The 18,606-nt window shown below is 34.0% G+C and overlaps 2 protein-coding genes, 1 long non-coding RNA gene and 1 pseudogene across 4 annotated transcripts; all 4 read left to right on the top strand.

Moving 5' to 3' along the window:
- The first annotated feature begins 433 nt into the window (after window positions 1-433).
- On the top strand, window positions 434-3,716 carry LOC107796056 (V-type proton ATPase subunit F). Of its 2 annotated transcripts, none has more exons than XM_016618776.2 (5): window positions 434-568; window positions 815-901; window positions 1,905-1,986; window positions 2,154-2,236; window positions 3,283-3,716. In XM_016618776.2, the coding sequence occupies exons 2-5, from the start codon at window positions 839-841 to the stop codon at window positions 3,445-3,447; spliced, it is 393 nt and encodes a 130-aa protein (XP_016474262.1). In that variant the 5' UTR covers window positions 434-568; window positions 815-838; the 3' UTR covers window positions 3,448-3,716. The 2 variants fall into 2 exon arrangements, with proteins under 2 accessions (XP_016474262.1, XP_016474263.1); XM_016618777.2 differs by having other exon boundaries at window positions 461-599.
- LOC142174818 (uncharacterized) lies at window positions 2,300-2,887 on the top strand. Its single transcript, XR_012703892.1, has 2 exons — window positions 2,300-2,433; window positions 2,537-2,887. It is a non-coding gene; the product is annotated as an uncharacterized LOC142174818 (long non-coding RNA).
- Window positions 3,717-5,452: 1,736 nt separating the features above from the next.
- Window positions 5,453-9,188, top strand: LOC107796060 (phosphopantothenoylcysteine decarboxylase HAL3a-like; annotated as a pseudogene).
- A 3,812-nt stretch (window positions 9,189-13,000) lies between these two features.
- Window positions 13,001-16,038, top strand: LOC107796062 (xyloglucan-specific galacturonosyltransferase 1-like). The gene is made up of 2 exons (XM_016618782.2): window positions 13,001-13,993; window positions 14,193-16,038. Exons 1-2 carry the CDS (start codon window positions 13,054-13,056, stop codon window positions 14,969-14,971), a joined length of 1,719 nt encoding a protein of 572 aa, XP_016474268.1. The 5' UTR covers window positions 13,001-13,053; the 3' UTR covers window positions 14,972-16,038.
- The last annotated feature ends 2,568 nt before the right edge of the window (window positions 16,039-18,606 follow it).

The following is an 18,606-nucleotide window of genomic DNA, read 5'->3' as shown; positions in this document are numbered from 1 at the left end:
TGTGAGATCTTCACCGACCAACACTCGGTCCCATACAACATAGCAGGCCTAACCACTGCCCTATAAAATTTACCTTTCAGTAACAGTGGCACTTTCTTGTCACACAGGACTCCCGTCGCTAACCTCCATTTCATCCACCCCACCCCTATACGGTGTGTGACATCTTCGTCGATCTCCCCGGACCCCTGAATAAACGACCCCAGGTACTTGAAACTACCCCTCTTAGGAATGACTTGAGAATCAAGTTTAGATTTCATATTTGCTCTCTCACGGCAATATATTTTTTCAATATTTAATTAACTTTAGGAGCATAACGTAACGGCTCACTATACTACTAAGTATATTTAATTATTATTTTAGATTATGTACAAAAAAATAATAAAAGTTAACTATAATTAAGCACTAATAATTGTAGTTAGATTAAATAACAAGTGTCATTATCTTGTTAGTTTGGTGTTGCGGATAAGTTTTTACGATAGTCTGGGATCTCTAATTTATCACTCGTCCCCCAGCTATTCGATCTCTGAGTTAACAAAAATTATCACCAACTAAGCCTAGAAAAACTAAGGTAAGCTTGAAGCCTCTGTCAACAAGATTGGGTGCGTATGTTAGTTCAACTATATTATCAACATTTTGACTGTATATTCTTTCATCATCTTAAATTGGTTTCGGATTATTTCTCACTTTCTTTGTTTTCCCTTAATTTGCATCTGATATTTCTTCAGAATCTCAGATTCATTTTTTGCTAAATATCAAATTAGGTTTTATCCATTTGATTGGCTTACAATTTTTTTTATTTAAAATTCTGTTGTAGTTGGTTACATCCCTTTCAGTTAAGATGGCAAACCGAGCTCCAATCAAAACAAGTAACTCAGCCCTCATTGCCATGATTGCTGATGAGGTGATTAACAAATGAATCTTTATTAAAATGCAATATGCTTTTGTATTTATTTTTAGAATTGGTGTGCTTTGACCCCGAGAAGTGCGGTGGGATGGCGGGGATTCCTCCCCTTAACCAGAGGCGGCTCCAAGATTTAAACGTTATAGGTTTGGGTTTACGCCGAACCCACTCACCATTTGAGTTGCTGGATTTGAAATTTAATAGTTGTGCCTATTTAGTAGATTTCTTAACACGTGTGCACGGTCTGAGCCAAAACTACTGGGTTTGGCTGATCACATAGCTTAAGCTTATATTGTACATCTGGTGCAAATCTGGATAAGTCGAGCAGTGGGCTTTGGATACCAATGCTTAAAGCAAAAAGCAAAAAAAAAAAAATTGCAACTATATCTTGTCTTGTTAATGAGCTTTATCAGTTCTTTTTCTGGGTTTATTGTAGGATGCTTTGTAATTTGTGTAGATTGTTGGTTCTTCTCCCTTTTGTTCTTCTCAAAGATTTTGCTACTTAATATCTGAACTGTTGATGTATACCAACCATTTAATTTGCTGATTTGGAATTTTGGATGCTTTGATCGACTTATGCCTTAGCTTTTTTCTTGTTTTTGGCCCGAATGGATTCATTATAGTAAATGATGGTGAATTACTTGAGTATGTTCTCTTAAACGTTATTTCTGATTCTAATGTACTACAAAAGTGGAGACATCAAGTATACTGTTACAACCCCTTCTCCACAAGTCTATTCCTCTTATTTTTTGGCCATCGTGGAGGAGTTGGAATTTAAAATTTATATTCTCAGTAGTGTAGCTTGCTAACTTGTTAAAGGCAAAGCTATGTGGAATGCGGTTCTATTTGTGATATTCTTGATTTGCAATATTAAATACACTGCAGCAGAAATTATTGTCTGCTTGTCATCGTGAAGTCTTTTGATGATTAAATGCTTAATGTACATTTAAATATCTTGAGATAAATAGACTTTCATTCTGGTGGAAATAACTTGTTAATGTAGGATACAATCACTGGATTTTTATTGGCCGGAGTTGGCAATGTTGATTTGAGGAGGAAAACTAACTACCTTATTGTGGATTCGAGTAGGTTTTCAACTTTTGATTTTCTGATTTCCTAAGATTTTGATTTAATAACTGAAGAAACTATGAAATAAAGACAATCAAGATTGCTTTATTAGGATAATTAAGTCCTTGCCAGTGATGGAGCTTTTTCATTTTTTCTCTTTTATTTATTATTTATTATGGTGTAGAGACAACGGTGAAGCAGATCGAAGATGCTTTTAAAGAATTCACCACAAGGGAGGACATTGCAATAGTGTTAATCAGCCAATATGTAAGTTTTTATTCTATTTTGCCTCTTGTTTTATCGGTGTACATAGCATCATTTCAGCTGCTGGCTATAACTTTCTTGTGGAGAATGTTGAACAGTAATTATCATGTTAGTGCATATTGGAGGGGCATGATAGGCTAGCTATGAAATTGTGAAGTACCTCGTGACAGGGCAAAACTTCCACTGTCATAGACCCAAAGGTAGCTTGATTTGAGAAACCTGATAAGTGGGCAATGAATATTGAATTGTAATCAGTGTGTGATGTAGGAAGTTAGGCTTCATTTTTTTATCTTTATGTGGCAGTTCCCCCCTTGCCTGGTATACTTGGATTGCAAATTCAACCTTGAATGGCTTCTGTAAACCAAAATTGAGGAGTCATTACCATATAATGCCAACTTCATGACTGCAAGTACCAATACCTTTGGCTGGTATGAGAGGTGGAAGGCTGGAGGAAAGTGAGGAAAGAGGAGGACCATTTGTCTAATATGAGATTGTCGACACTAATGAAATCATGAATTACCTGTTAGTTACACCTAACAACTTCAGAGAAGTACAAACACTTTCCGTTGTAAAAGTGGCTAAGGATTTGGTTTCTGCAGTCAAAACATTTCAGTATTTGTTTAATGCTATTGACTCCAGTAACGTATTTCAAAATGTACTACATATAACTACTAAACGTGCATTCTGGTGACAGTAATCAATTCTATATTGTTTTTATAACCGTGGTGTCCGGGCCAGCTTGCGCGCATATCGACTAGTTTCACGGGCTACCTGCTACCTCCCACTAGCGTAGTTATCGGGTAATTCTTCCCATTAAAGCGTGGATAAATGGGAAGAAATCACCTAGTATTTTTGCCGCTGCTGGGATTTGAAGTTGAGACGTCATGGTTCAATTCAACATTTTTGAACTTTAATTGTTGTTGTTTTCTCTAAATATTAGCAATTTGTATGTTGTGCCTCTGCGTCCCTTCAGGGCAACTAGCTGCACTCTTGCGCCTATTCTGAATCAAAGTTCCAGCTAACTATATCCACTGGCTTTACATATTCAGGTCGCAAACATGATCAGATTCTTGGTTGATAGCTACAATAAACCAATTCCAGCCATTCTGGAGATTCCTTCAAAGGACCATCCATATGATCCTGCTCATGACTCTGTTCTTTCACGAGTGAAGTACCTCTTCTCTACTGAATCAGTGGCATCTGGAAGACGATGAGAGAAAAATGGTTTACATATGCCCCAATCATTAGTTCACCATTTTATTATGCTTCTTCGTCATCATTGTCCTAAGATTATTCCTTAATCTTGATAAGTCTTAACTGGCATTTGTTGTTCAATTTCTTATTTACTGCAACTTTTTACAACCTAAGTCGTGATGAACAGAGTGAATAATTTATCTTTACAGTAAGTCGAGCGTTTGCAACTCTACTGAGTTTGCACTTATTATACATTAATCTTGAGATGGAAGTAGTGTTTGCAACTCTACTGAGTTTTCACATTAATCTTGGGGTGGCGTTTTACCAGCACAATAGACTTGTACTGTATGCTTTCCGGATAATGAGTCAAGATTTGGGTTTTGGTGTTTGCTTCAATGCATTAAGTCTAACAGGTCACTTTCACAATGATCTTGAATCTGTTTTCAGTCAAGTCATTGCTTTTTAGCCGGTATTTGATTCGATATTACGTATCAGATTGGTGGACATGTTGTGGCTGATAAAAATCAAAGCCATGGTCTACTAGGGTGTCATGCTAACTTAAATTTGAATGTATTATTCTATTAACGGGTCATCGACGCAGTATTTACTAGTTTCCTTGGGTCAAAATGAGTTGAAGAGCAGGTCATAACTCAAAAACCATTTTTCTATGTTTTTCTTTTTTCTTTTTAGATCTCCAACTATATAATTTAATTGTACAAAGAAATGATATTTTGTTCACTATAGAATAAATATAGCCTAACGCAAGAAAACTAATTTATTTATTTTATTTTTATTTCTTCTAAATTTTGACAAAACTTTCTTATGAAATGAGTCATACTAATAATCTAGACCTTGATCAAGCCTTTTAGATGGGCTGTTTTAGGTTATACAATGTTTGAAATAAATACACACTTGTTCAAGTTTGGCGACGAATCATTTGTGAAACTAAATTGTACTATGAATAAGAGGGGCGAAATCATGCTGGAAGGATAGATTTAGGACCACCGTTTATATTGACCCCGTTAAGAAAAAATTTGAAAAAATAGCGTTAGATTTTTGAAGCACCAGGAATCATAAGGATCACCAGAATTTTCAGTCACATTGCTAAAATTTTTTAGTGATCATCAGTCACATTGTCAAGATCACTGTCAAAAATTCAGGTGATCATCTGGTTTTGAACAGAAATCCTCACATGATTATGGTGATCACCGAGTTTTTGACCAGAGTTCTTGACAATCACCTCAAAAACCTAGCGATCACCAGGAGCATACTTCCAAATTCTAATGTGGAGGCTATTTTCTGAGATATTTTCTTAGCGGGATCAAAATCTAAATGGTAACACCTAAAGATCCAATAGCACGGGCTAACCAGTTTTCGGACTGGTAATTGAAAAATAGCCAGCATTTGCAAAGTCATTGAAAAATAGCCACTATTTTGCTGCAACACGAAAAGTTCCAGCATAATATATTGGAGATTGGAGCACCTGTGTATGAACTTCAATCATATTATGCTGGACACTGGAACTCCAGTATATTATGCTGGAAGTCCTGTATATTATACTGGAAGTCCAGTATATTATACTGGAAATATTTCCCGTATTTTGAACAATGTTTTCGTTCTGATTTATCTTTGTAAGAAAAGTGATTAAATTTCGATTACTTTTGAAATTGTGGCTATTTTTCAATGACCACTTATAAATCTGGCTATTTTTAAATTTCTTCCGCAAATCACCTAAGAGGTTCTTAATGATTTACTGTTGGGTCAAAAGATAGAGGCCCAAAATAGAGTCCAACAATTGGCTTTTGCTGTCGGGCGAAGTGCATTAGTAGCCACTTTTAAGCTCGTTATTTAAGATATATTCACAATTCATAATGTATTTAAAGATTAGTCAATTTATCCAAATTTCAGATAGTATCCTAAATTTTTGAGCTGCTAATTTAAAACTCAGGACAAAGTGTCCTAAATTTATGAACTGCTAATTTAAAATTCAAGATATAAAATTTGAATTTGAGTACATAATTTTGGAACTTTAGAACACAATGTACTAAAATTTGAACTTTGAGCTTAAACTTGGGGACGTAGGGAAAGAGCACAAACAACTGGCTTATCCGCCCTTCTCACACTACAAAATTGATCTGAACCCGACTTCCTATTGGGGTTTCTCAGCTCCGCGGAAGTAAACAGAGTACTGACTTTTGGATTTCGGTTTGGGCGTCTATACATACACCCTTGTAGTTGCTAGGGCTGTTGACTGTTGTTGTTTACACATTTTGCACTTCGATTTTTGTGTCCAAGCACGTCTACTTGAACCTGCGGTCGATAAGGTAAGTTTACTACTCTTTATCTTCTTCTCTTATGCGTTTTTTCCCCAGTATTTTCTGTTTCCGTTTTATGAAAGTAAAATTCAAGCTGATTCCCTTAAACTTCTTGAGTCTATTTTTTCCTGTTGGCTGAGTGGTGCTTAATATTTTCTTTGTGAATTATATATATTGTTATAATTCTAGATGCATTGTGAATTCTCGGTGCATGCATCAAATGAATAAGTTCATGCCATATGTCTTATACATAAGGTCTATCATTTAATCTAGTTACTTAATGAGTATAATTTTACTTCAATTTATCAATTGATCGTACCATGGTAAATAAACATAATTTTATGCATGCACTAGGTCTAAGTAAATTCTTTTTGCATTGGAGTCAAGCTTTGAGTTAAGAGACTCTTTTGTCACTTAGGGGTCGTTTGGTAAGGTGTATAAGAATAGTGCGGAATAAGGTGTATTAGTAATGCATGAATTAGTAATGCATGGGTTAGTAATGCAAGCATTAGTTATGCAAATATTATTTCTTATCTATTGTTTGGTGTGGTGTATTAAAATTATAATGCATTGCATAATTTTTAAGAAAAATAGTTGCTTACAAAAATGCCCTCCATATTCTCTAGCTTTAAGGGACTTTAAGGACAATTTTGTCTTTAACCATGCTAATGCATGCATTAAAGCCTTGGTATTACTAATGCCATGGTTTTCTATGCATTACTTATGCATAAGTTAATGCCAAGTATGATGTATTAGTTATACACAAGTTGAAAAAATGTACCAAACAAGGTATTAGTAATGCATAGAACTAATGCTTGCATTATTTTTTCTAATACCTCCTACCAAACGACCCTTTAATGTGATCAGAGGTGGATGCAGTGTATTGGTATCGGGTTCATCTGAACCACTACTTTTAATGCGGAGCATAAATTTGTGTATAAAAATTCCCTAAAATTGCAACACAAAGTAGGTATGAACCCATAACTTTAAATATATAATGGGTTCAATGTTATGAACCTTCAAGATTGAACTTATAAAGCTTAAATTATGGATCCGCCTCTGAATGAACAAAGAACTAGTTTTGTGACTTTAATGGGATAGTGGGTAAAATTCAGTAATTATACGTGAAATTTAGACTCTACTTTACCTTCTATTTTTGTTGGATTTTGGAATGTGGTACTAAACCATGGATGGGATTTCATTTATGTATCCATTGGCGTTTGAACTTTGAAGTGAACCCTGGAAGGCATTAATGCAGAATAATTTAAAATTATGCTTTGTGATGCTAGAAGGCGAGTTTGACTAATTCCTACCTATCCTTCATTTTTATAAAGAATGGGTGCTTTAGTATGCAAAGTTGGTTCTTTGATATATTATTTCTCTCCTGAATACTACTTGATTTGGATCTCTGCATAAAGGGAGAGAGCTGTCCTTTTTCTTATTGTTGTGGATGGAGTTTTTGTTTGCAAATATGAGTACTTATAGGGAGTCACAGCATCATAATCAACCCCATTGAAAATGGAAAGAGAGATCTCGAATGAATGGAAATAGAGATTTATAAGGTTGTTAAATTATGCTAGTTATCTCTGTCTTATCTGCTGCTGCTATCTCTCTTAGGTGTCTTTCTCTTGATACAAATTTAAAAGTCATTCGAACTTTCGCATTTTGTAAGACAGATGGAGCCTATAACTTCAGAGGTCGAAAGACACCTAGTTAACAATGCTTCACAGAAACCTCGGATTCTGCTTGCTGCAAGTGGAAGTGTGGCAACAATCAAGTTTGCAAATCTATGTCATTGCTTTTCTCAATGGGCAGAAGTCAAAGCAGTAGCAACAAAAGCTTCTCTTCATTTCATAGACAAACTGTCATTTCCAAAAGATGTCGTTCTTTATACTGATGATGACGAATGGTCCACTTGGAATAAAGTAGGTGATAGCGTGCTACACATTGAGCTCCGTAGATGGGCTGATATCATGGTTATTGCCCCTTTGTCAGCAAACACGCTTGGAAAGGTGATATTTTGTTATATCCTTTTATTCATAATTTTTTTTCCATGATTTGGGGTACATTCTGCTGCAGAAATGAATTTTGTTCTCTTATACTATTAACATTAGTAGTATTACTAAGTTCAGATAAATGTTTAGAATGAACTTAAATGTTCAAAAATGACTAAAATTGGCTGAGGAACAGTCACTTATTGAAGTTATTATCATGGAATTTGGTTCCCTGAATACTATACTCGTGTGCTGGGTTTGATGTTGTTGTTGTTGAATACTCGTGTGCCCATGAGCAATCCTGAAATTGGAAAAGTGACAAGACTGGAAATTCATTTTAAAACAGACGCACCCAAGGGGGTGGCCTAGTGGTCAATAAAATGGGTTGAGAACCACAATGTCTCAGGTTCAAATCCGAGCGAAGGCAAAAACCCTTGGTGATTTTTTCCAATCTGTCCAAGCCCATGGAATTAGTCAAGGTGCTGGACCGGACACCACAGTTATTAAAAAAATAAATAATTTAAAAAAGACATCCAGAATTGTCTGATATTAACATAAAATATGTGAAGGATTTAGTATCTCCTGCTATACAGTCATTTGAGGCTAGTAGCCTACTCTTCATTTATTTTTGCACATAAATTGAGATGTGATTTTCTGTTTGTAGATTGCTGGTGGATTGTGTGATAACTTGCTGACCTGCATTGTGCGAGCATGGGACTAGGATAAACCCCTCTTTGTGGCACCAGCCATGAATACATTAATGTGGAATAACCCATTCACCGAGCGGCACCTTATGATAATTGATGAGCTTGGCATCTCTCTTATACCACCGGTACCAAAGAGGCTAGCCTGTGGAGATTATGGAAATGGAGCAATGGCGGAGCCTTCTCTCATCTTCTCAACTGTAAGACACTCTGTACATTCACGATCACAATCGGGAAGCAGCACCATATAATGATCCATGTATCATGAAAATTCATTCATCGTTTCATCCAAGGCATAGATATTGCTGCTGAAGTTTGCCACAAGAATGTTTGTCCCGAGGATCCTATCCTGTTGGGACAATTCTCTTCATGGCTTGGCATGTTGGTCTTCTTCCTGTTCTTTCGCCTTCCTACTATCTTGTTTGTACTAGTAGGAGCTACTCGCGTCTTAGGTTTACTTTCATTTTGTATAATAGCTGCTAAAAATGGATGCAATCATGGACAGACATGTGGAAAACAGATGCAGCTCTTCGATTAGTGTAGCAAATGAGGCTGGAAACTCAATATATTTGGACTTTGGTGAGTAGGTTTACTTGTACAAATTTGTTGCTCTTAGATTCTCAGGTTTCTCATACTATGTAAACCTTTGCTGCACCTTCGGACATTTTAAAACTTTATTGGAGGCGTACACAAAGGTAAACCATGTGAACAACTGAAGATTTATGGGGCAAAAAGGAAGAAATCATACTAAACATTCTTTATGTGATACCTCCTAAACTTTTCAGACACTCACAGGTCATTTGAGTGATACAGAAATTTTAACTTCTTATCTTGGTAAGTGAATTGGCCTCCAAAAGAAAATATAAAAAATACCCCTGATGCACCAGCTGGGAATTGAACCCAGGTCTGTATCATGGTAAGGTACTATACTACCACTAGACCACTAGTGCATTGTTGTTACAGTACATTAAAATAAAATATATCATCATAGTTGAGTGATAAATTTAGCAAGTGCACACTAAATTTATATCATATATTCACGGATTTGGTGAAGCACAGGATGTGCATAACCTTTTTGTGTATATAATCCATTGTACGTCTGGTCACTTGTATTGCATTTGCATACGTGGTAAAGCGTTTTATTTTTTGAAAAATGTTGCATGTGAATATGTGATTCTTAAATTGCCTAAATTTAGATTCACTTTTAAAATCTGGACCAAAAGATTATATATTTTTCTCTCAACTATTAGTAAACATTTTTGTTTCATGTGACGTACTTAAAGTTTCTAAAATTTCTAGACATAAAATTCCATTGTATATCTACATAATAGAACTGAGATAGAAAATATATATTTATATTAAACCATCTTATTCTCATAATTTCACTTTTTTTTTCTCTGCTCGGATAATTATCCTTATCTAAATTTGTGTTTTCTGAACTCAATTTGCTTACTCTTAAGAATTAGGTACGTTAGATAAGAAGTCAAAATAAGAAGGAAAAATTACTTTAGATATTGTAATTATCATTCATAGCTATACTTTTAGAAAATTATCATTTGTAGCTATATTTGAATTTTATATCAAATTCAGTACTGAAATAAGAGCAAAGCTCTTATAGCTCGATTTGTTAGAGCGCCCACTTAGTAAGCAGAATATGGAGTTCGACTCTCAATCAGAGGATTCTATTTTCTGTATTTCGCTTTGGTCGTATTCGTTGTGCGAACGAATTCAGTCGATACAAGTTATAGCCTATGTCTAAACCCTTATATTTTGCCTTGGTTGTATTCATTGCGCGAACAAATACAGTTGATATATGAGATATTCGTTGTGCGTCTGAATACAACTGATACAAGTTGGTAATAATTGAATGGAAATTAAGCAAACTATAATTATGTATGATAATTAGGCTCTAAGTACTTTGCAAAAATTCCTCAAATAAGAACATATCTGATGAATCTATTTGGGATTTGGCAATATCACTTCCCATCACAGATTATTGGGGTATTATTTCTCTATTTCATCTTATTAATTCACCCACTGACATCTGTACGAGGATAACACATTTCTTAAAACAAAAAATTAGTACAGCTAGATTGTAAAGTTAATGTTAAGAAATAATAATATTCTTTTAATTTTCGTGGTACACCATTATATCCTATATCTTTTACATATTTTGGAGAAGTCAACTAAGCGAGTATCTTAAACTTTAATTTAAGAGGCAATTAATGAAACGAACCTGCATTAAACAGCATAGATTAGCGAGACAAGTGTACATGTGATGGCCATTTAATATAGGTGAAGTACAATTAATATAAAATTACAATAGCTGACCAATTGACAATTCCCAAGTGTAAACCCCATTTTCTTCTTCTTCTTTAATATTACCACCTGCCAAATTAATCATTTACTAACCTAATACACATGCATTAGAACTTGAAAAACAAGAGGTTAAGTGAGATTAACCTTTGCTTTTTATTTTTGTCTTGTCATTTTTTCATGTATTTTTCTTTCCAGCGTCTATTAATCCACCTCTCCACTTAGGTAGTATTTGGCTTTTTATTTTTTTTTATTTTTTTTATAGAGAGAATCGTGTTTAAGGTATTTTGAAAATAGTGGTTTTCTAATCTATCTATACTATATTAAAAGCACGAAGACCTTTAGCGAAATATCGTTCGCCTTTTTTACTCTTTAAAATATAGAGTTCACATTAGATAAAATAGTAATTTAAGTATTCAATTAATATTTAAAAATAATCATTTAATTAATTCTCCTATAATTTAGGAATAGCTATCTAATTATTCTCCTATTATTAACCATCTAGGAAAGACAATAAAATTTTGCCTAAATATTTTCCTATTCGTTCTACTCCCTACGTATGTTGGAGTAGTTTATAGCTTTAAGGTTTTGGAGACCCTTTTTGCAATTAAAAATTCTGCCTAGCCTAAATTTTCGCCCCTATGTTGGAGTATTGAATGCGTTTATTTTGTAGTTAATATCTTTTAGGTTTAGGAGATATTTTTGGTTAAATTTTTTTGCCTTAAATCACACACACAATTTTCTTTTTGGTTAGGAGACTTTATTATTTGGTAAAATTCACGTTATGTACGTTGCGTGTGCACCTAATCTCAATATATAAGTATGCTTACTAAAAGTTATATTCGAGTATAAAATAAAAACTTTAAATTTTTGAAATTGATGTATATTCAAATTCTATATATTCAACTTTTCAGTTTTAGCAAGAATACATAACTTTTAAAGATCTAAGAGCATTTCTAAAAAAATTGAAAAGTTATTTTTAAGTTCATTTAATAGACAGAATGCAATATTTTTTCTTTCTTGCGAGCAAAATACATGTTGTTATATTTTTTAATCAATATATATATATATATATAAAAGCACAAAGCCTCATAGCGAAATATTAATAAACCTTTTTACCCTTAAAAATAAATTTCAAATAGGATAACATTGGCATTTAATCATTTTTCGTAATAATTATAATTTGAAATCAATTATAATATTATGATAAAATTATTAACCTAATTGTCCATTTTTATTGATTACTACATAACGAATCATAATATACATGGTTATTAAGACAAAAGCAATATTCATAAGATATTCTAATTTCAAATTACTAATAAATTCTTTTGTATACGTTAACTTAATTTGTTACTTAAATAAATATTATTAGAAAAGATCATGAATAAATGAATAAAATTCTTTATATGTGTGCTAATTTCATGATCAATATTTATCATTGAAATTCAAGAACTCAAACTTTTACTTAATATTATTTTTGTGACTAAAACCATGTTTGAATATTATTAATATGTTTTAAAAAAATAATTCTCATCAATATAGGGTATAATAAAAAGTAAATTATTGATTACTCAAAATCTGCTGCCTTGGACGTCACCGAGGTATAACCGACATATTCAGGACAAAAAGATTTATTTATTCTCATCGCCTATCTACGAATTACTAATATATACGAAAATCTCTATCCCCCGCAAATTTTGAAAGTTTTGGGGATTTGTGATTTGCGCATTTTTATATTTCGAAGCTTGGCAAATGCAATGTCTTGAGTTTACAAATATACACTACATTCAAGTGGTAAATTATTATCCGCCAGATATTTATGTAAAAATATATACTACTATTAAAATGTCACACTTGGAAAGTTTTGTCTTTGAGCCCGGAGATAAAGAAGAAGCGCTTTGCCTCGTTAGAGCGCCTACTCAACATGAATTCAAGTTAGTCATCGGACTAGTATACTTCAAATACACAAGTATTAAACAAAAAAGAAAATATTAATGAACAAGTCAACTTTCTCTTTAAATTCTTCTAATATTCTTTGCCCTTATTTGCCGGCCTACCCATCTCACAAAAAATATAAAAAGATACAATTTGTAACTATGTGACTTTGACCCCTTATTAGACTGGGTAGCGACTAAGATAATTAAAAAGAAAAAATTTGCTTTAAGTTCCTTTCTTAAGTATATATCTAAGTGCATGGATCCTATAGACGTGCCCTCAATGTTGGTATTTGTCATGCTACTACGTGCTTTCATGTTCAGCCATTTTCTAAATTGAGCCCGAATTAACAAAATATCATGTCCAGTTTAGAAGAAATTAAAAGCATACTAGAAGAGAAAGGATCAAGAAAATCCTTGTTAGTAACCAAGAAAATGACCTCTTCTCTTTCCAAAAAGAGAGCTAGGCTTTCCAAAAAAGAACTTGGCACCTTCTTTTATTCTATCCTAGCTAAACTTCTATGTCTTATCCCTATTGCAATCCTCTTCTTTCTTTTAATCTTCTTTTGGTCTTCTTCTACCACCATTATTTCTGGTAAAATTATCCATCTTTGCTTCCAATCCCGAAAACTCAATGATCTTTATTGTATTTCTGCTGGAACACAACCAAATCTTGAAACACCAATTAGCTCCTTTTCTAACGGTAGTTTTCCATCCGTTAATGGTACTGCAACGAAATTGGTTAATGATTTGCAACAAAAATCTACACGTCTTGGAATACCGATACCACCAGGGTACCATGCTTTCAGAAATGGCATGGTTAAAAGCGACGAGGAATTGTTAGTGGCTTATAATGATGTGGAAGATCAACTAATGGTGCATCGATCGTGGACATCGAGCCAAAACAATGCAAAGTGTGATGGTAGGGGAATATATGTGTATGAATTGCCAACAAAGTTCAACAAAGATTTGGTATCTCAGTGTGCTGACATGGTTCCTTGGGTTGATCTCTGTAGTTTCTTTAGCAATGATGCAATGGGTGAGCCAGTAGAAAAGCTAGGAAAAGGATGGTACCAAACTCATCAGTATTCATTGGAGTTGATATTTCACTCCAGGATTTTGAATCATCCTTGTAGAGTAATGAACAGAAGTGAAGCAGAGTTATTTTATGTGCCTTTCTATGCTGGACTTGATGTCTTGAGATGGCATTTCAAGAATGTTTCAAATGATGTCAAGGACTCTCTCGGACTAGACCTTGCAAAATGGCTCGAGTCTCAACCAACTTGGTTTAAGAGATCAGGTAAAATAGAACATTTAAATTTGATGGTTTCAATCTTTAAAATACTTGCACGGAACTCAATGTATCATTGAAATTATAAGTTCAGAACTTAATATTTGTTGAAATATAGTGAATCTTTTTACATGCATATACGTGTTCTGTTTGTGAAATATTGGGTTCAGTTGAACCTATAACACGTGAGCTACATTTGCCTCTGCAGGTAAAGACCATGTATTTGTCCTTGGAAAAATTTCTTGGGACTTCAGAAGATATAACAATTCCGATTGGGGAAGTAGGTTCTTGGAGCTAGACGAAATGCAGAATCCAGTCAAGCTGTTGATAGAACGACAACCATGGCATCTTAACGACATAGGAATACCTCATCCGACTTATTTCCACCCACAATCAGATGATGATATAATAACATGGCAGCTGAAAATCATTAAGGCAAATCGAAAAAGCCTCGTGAGCTTTGCTGGTGCACCAAGACCTGATGCACCAGAAAGCATTAGGTCGATCTTGATCAACCAGTGCATTTCAATAGAAACTGGTGAATGCAGATTCTTGAATTGTAGTTCGGGTGCATGTGATCAACCAGAGTCCATCATCGAGCTGTTCATGGAATCTGAATTCTGTTTGCAGCCTCCGGGTGATAGCCCGACGAGAAAATCAGTATTTGATTCTCTGATATCGGGTTGCATTCCGGTTATATTTGATCCATTTACAGCATACTATCAATATCCTTGGCATTTACCAGAAGATTACAAGAAGTATTCAATTTTCATAGATCAAGAAGATGTGAGAAATATGAAAGTCAATGTTGTGGAGACGCTTATGAAAATTCCTGCGGGGGAAAGAGAGAAAATGAGAAGATACATCATTTATGAATTATTACCTGGATTGGTGTACGGAGATCCAAAATCTAAGCTGGAGAAATTCCAAGATGCATTCTCTATAACAATGAATAATCTGCTTGAAAGGTTGACCAGATTGGAATAATGACAAAACTATTTGTGTTTGTTTTGTTGTTTGAGTTGAGTCACGTCTGTATCTTGCTTCTGTACCAGGAAACCGAGGAGATTTTGTCTCCAAGGGGAATACAAATTCTAATCATTTTACAGGCTCACACTTCTTACTCAAAGTACTTATTTGTTCTTTTTTTTTTTTTTAAATGAAACTCCAAATAGTAGATACACTTATAGCCTGTTTGAAAAAAAGCTACGTAGGAATTGAATTTGGGTGTAATTAGATATAGTTACACAGTTTAGCATGTTTGTATAGCCAAGTAACTACTTGGTCAACATGAAATTTGGTCTTATTGGAGAAGTGTAATTACACTCTTCAATTCTCAAGGGGAGGTGAGAATTCGTGGTAATTACACAAAGTAATTACAAGATTACTTTTTAATTTTTTTGTTTTTATTTTAATTTTTTTTTCTTTATAAATTTTTATTTCCATTATTTTAATTTTTGTTTTATTTTATTTTTACTTTTTAATTCTTTTCTAATTTTGGAATATATTTTTGTGTACATCTATTTTTTTTATTTCTCTACCTTTACTTCTTGTGATTCCATGAAACTGCTCGTGTATTCTATTTTTTATTTGTTTTATTTCTTCATTTAGCGTAATTGTGTTATTATTCTAGTTTTTGAAACTACACCTCCCAATATTAAAAATAATAAGTCATTAACAAACTTGTCATAAAATGAGTGATGTCACTAAAGTAGAATTTCGTTGTTGAATGAGGTTATAAACTTATTATGTTTCCTAATCTTAAGTTGTATTGGAACTTACTTTAATTATGTTGGAACTTGACATATGTTAAAGTATTTTTTTTTGGGATTTTAAAATTGTGTTATATTTATGGTTTCAATTTACTTCTATTAGTACTATTGACTTGTTATTTCACATTGCATGTTGTTTATTTTTTACTTAGAATTGATAAATTAGTTTTGTCAAACATTTGCATAATGTTGTGATATTATATTTATAAATATTAATTTATTTTATCAAACATGCATTCCATGCATGATGTTCGTACAAGACGTATGTTTTTAGTTTTTATAATTAATTAAACTAAATATTATTAATTTGAAAAATATATATCAATTATTTTTACAATATTAGTTATAAATATATGATTACTAATTAATTTATATTCAAAAAAATTATGCATCTTAAATACCAAATCTAATATCATTTATACTTATAAAAAATTATTTATACGCATATATTTATTATATTAACTTTTAAGTTTTGATAATTGCTTCATTTAAAATTTAATCTAACTGTGTAATTTCATTGCAACCAAACAGTACTTGTAATTATACTACAATTACGTTGTGACAACAAACAGGTCGTCGTAATTACTAGGTTGTGTAATTACTATTTTAGTAATTACATTAATTCCACTTACAGGGTGACTTTCCAAACAGACCTTTAATATACAAATATTTATTCCTAATTTCTTTCTTCTCCTATTTTCTTCCTTTTGGTTTTCTCTTAATGTAGGGATGGGTCCATCTTGGGGGGAGGGGGAGGGGGAGGGGGAGGGGGAGAGGTGGGGAAATAGGGGGAGGAAAGGATCTTCTAACTTGTAAGTAGATGCAATTGGCAGACCCAGAATTTTCATCAAGCAGGTTCAAAATGCAAAGAAATAAATATACAAAAATGTCAAAAAAATAATTTTTTATTAGAAAGGTGTAATTTTCTTTTCCTAAATTTTGTATATAAAGCTTTCCTAGTCTTTAAAAAAAAAGAAATAGAAATTTTCCTATGGCGTATATATATATAGGAAAAAAGGAGAGTGATGTAGGAGAAGTAAAAAATTTCCTTTGTTGTATGTATATTGGAAGAAAAAGAGTGTTGTATATAGGGAAAAAAGAGTGCCTGTAAATGCAACTGACTCGTTTCTAATTAGGTATTCTAGAAAATTTGAACCTACTTTGTCAGTGCACTGGACAGTGTCTTTGTGCTACGCGAGGTAAAAAAAAGTTATATAACAACATTTACTAGAAGAAAGATAAAATATAACTATATACATAGTGTTATTTTTTTTCGTGAAGCGGGTATATAGAGTAAAATTGATTCACATTAAATACTCGAATAATAGAGTGAAATGTGAAACCGGAGACAGACAGAAAATGAGGCAACTGAAAACCAAGATCGGGGACAGTAGCTTCGGTTGACACCGAGCAGACCCCGAAAGGAATATTTCTAACGAGGACAAAACGAATATTTGCCACCCGATGACATTCAATGAAGAATATTCCTCAGTATTAAATATACAATCGTTACAGAGAATTTTGGCATTCATAGCCTCTCGTTACACCTTCATCAATGGCCCCGATAATTATCATTTAAGAGAGGTTTGATCCTAGGACCTTGTTCCATAGGTGTAGCTATAAATAGTGACTTCAACATTCATTGTAAGACACGAAATTTCTGAAAAACGTATGCTACACATTATTATAAGCTCTACGTTATTTTCTGTCTATTGATATTCTTATTGCTGTCTTCGGAAGTCTTGCTCCTGGAACCAAGTTGTTTGTTATCTTATCTCGATTTCAATGCTAAGTCTTACATTTTATTTAATTTATTTATTATTTTGGGATTAAATTGATTCACTTATCTATAAACAACGTTATAAATTCAACTGTACCATTTTAAAGGTAAATAGTTTGGCACCCACCGTGAGGCTTAGACAGTTATATAATTGAGTTGATACTTGCATCTATTACTAATCTGTTTGATTCTTTGTTTTTTAGAAAAAAAATCGTAAAAGATGGCAGACAACAATATCAACATCGCACACAATGTTGAGGCACAAGGAAATCCACCTCAACATGAAGATTCGATAAGTGACGCCCGCAATGAGGAGGACGTGGTCATGCTGGTCCATGGCGGGCAATATCCACGACACGTACGGGAGGCAAATCCTGATGACACTAAAGACGAGCACGTTGCGGAAACAGTGAGAATCCCGAAAGAACAACAAAAGGCTATTATGGCCCATCTCTCGCGGCAAGACCATGTCATTACAAAGTTGAGGCAAGCGCTGCTGGGTGTTTCCAACATCGCGAGTGGATGAGGTCTGATTCCTCCCTGTGCTCTTACAAATCGAACAGCGTAAAGGGTTGATAACAATACCCCGAGGGGTGAGGTCGGCTTCGACGGGGCCGGGGGGACAACAACGGATCTGGTAATAATAACGGGAGTGATTCCTTTAAAATCAAGCTCATGCTGTTTATGAGGGAAATAAACACCCGAATGGACCAAATTCCGGGTGCAACACCATTGTTGAAAGGACCCGACTCAAAGAAATATACCCAGTTTTCGTTCAAGCCGAGTTAATCGCGAAGCGGTTCAAAATGCCAGACGTACCAAAATATAATGAGACTTTGGATCCTTAGGAGAACATCACCACCTACACAATGGCGGTGAAAGGAAATGACTTAGCTCCATACGAGATTGAGTCAGTCTTGCTGAAGAAATTTGGGAAAACCCTCACGAAGGGGCCGTGACACGGTATTCACTTTTACCCGAGCACTCAATAGATTCTTTTGAGATGCTCGCGAGTTCTTTCATCAAGGCCCATGCAGGGGCCAGGAAGGTACAGGCTCGGCCGTGCCAGA

Source organism: Nicotiana tabacum, chromosome 20 (genome assembly GCF_000715075.1).
Source record: "Nicotiana tabacum cultivar K326 chromosome 20, ASM71507v2, whole genome shotgun sequence".
Classification (NCBI taxonomy): domain Eukaryota; kingdom Viridiplantae; phylum Streptophyta; class Magnoliopsida; order Solanales; family Solanaceae; genus Nicotiana; species Nicotiana tabacum.
Note: the sequence above shows the minus strand (reverse complement) of the source record. Positions and strands in the feature narration are given on the sequence as shown.

What these genes read in the sequence shown, in the direction of transcription:
- LOC107796062 (XM_016618782.2), top strand. Translation starts at nt 13,054, where the DNA reads ATGTCCAGTTTAGAAGAAATTAAAAGCATACTAGAAGAGAAAGGATCA. An exon ending in AACTTGGTTTAAGAGATCAG is followed by an intron (nt 13,994 to 14,192) that starts GTAAAATAGAAC and finishes TTGCCTCTGCAG; the next exon opens with GTAAAGACCATGTATTTGTC.
- LOC107796056 (XM_016618776.2), top strand. Translation starts at nt 839, where the DNA reads ATGGCAAACCGAGCTCCAATCAAAACAAGTAACTCAGCCCTCATTGCC. An exon ending in TTGCCATGATTGCTGATGAG is followed by an intron (nt 902 to 1,904) that starts GTGATTAACAAA and finishes TTGTTAATGTAG; the next exon opens with GATACAATCACTGGATTTTT. An exon ending in TAGTGTTAATCAGCCAATAT is followed by an intron (nt 2,237 to 3,282) that starts GTAAGTTTTTAT and finishes TTACATATTCAG; the next exon opens with GTCGCAAACATGATCAGATT.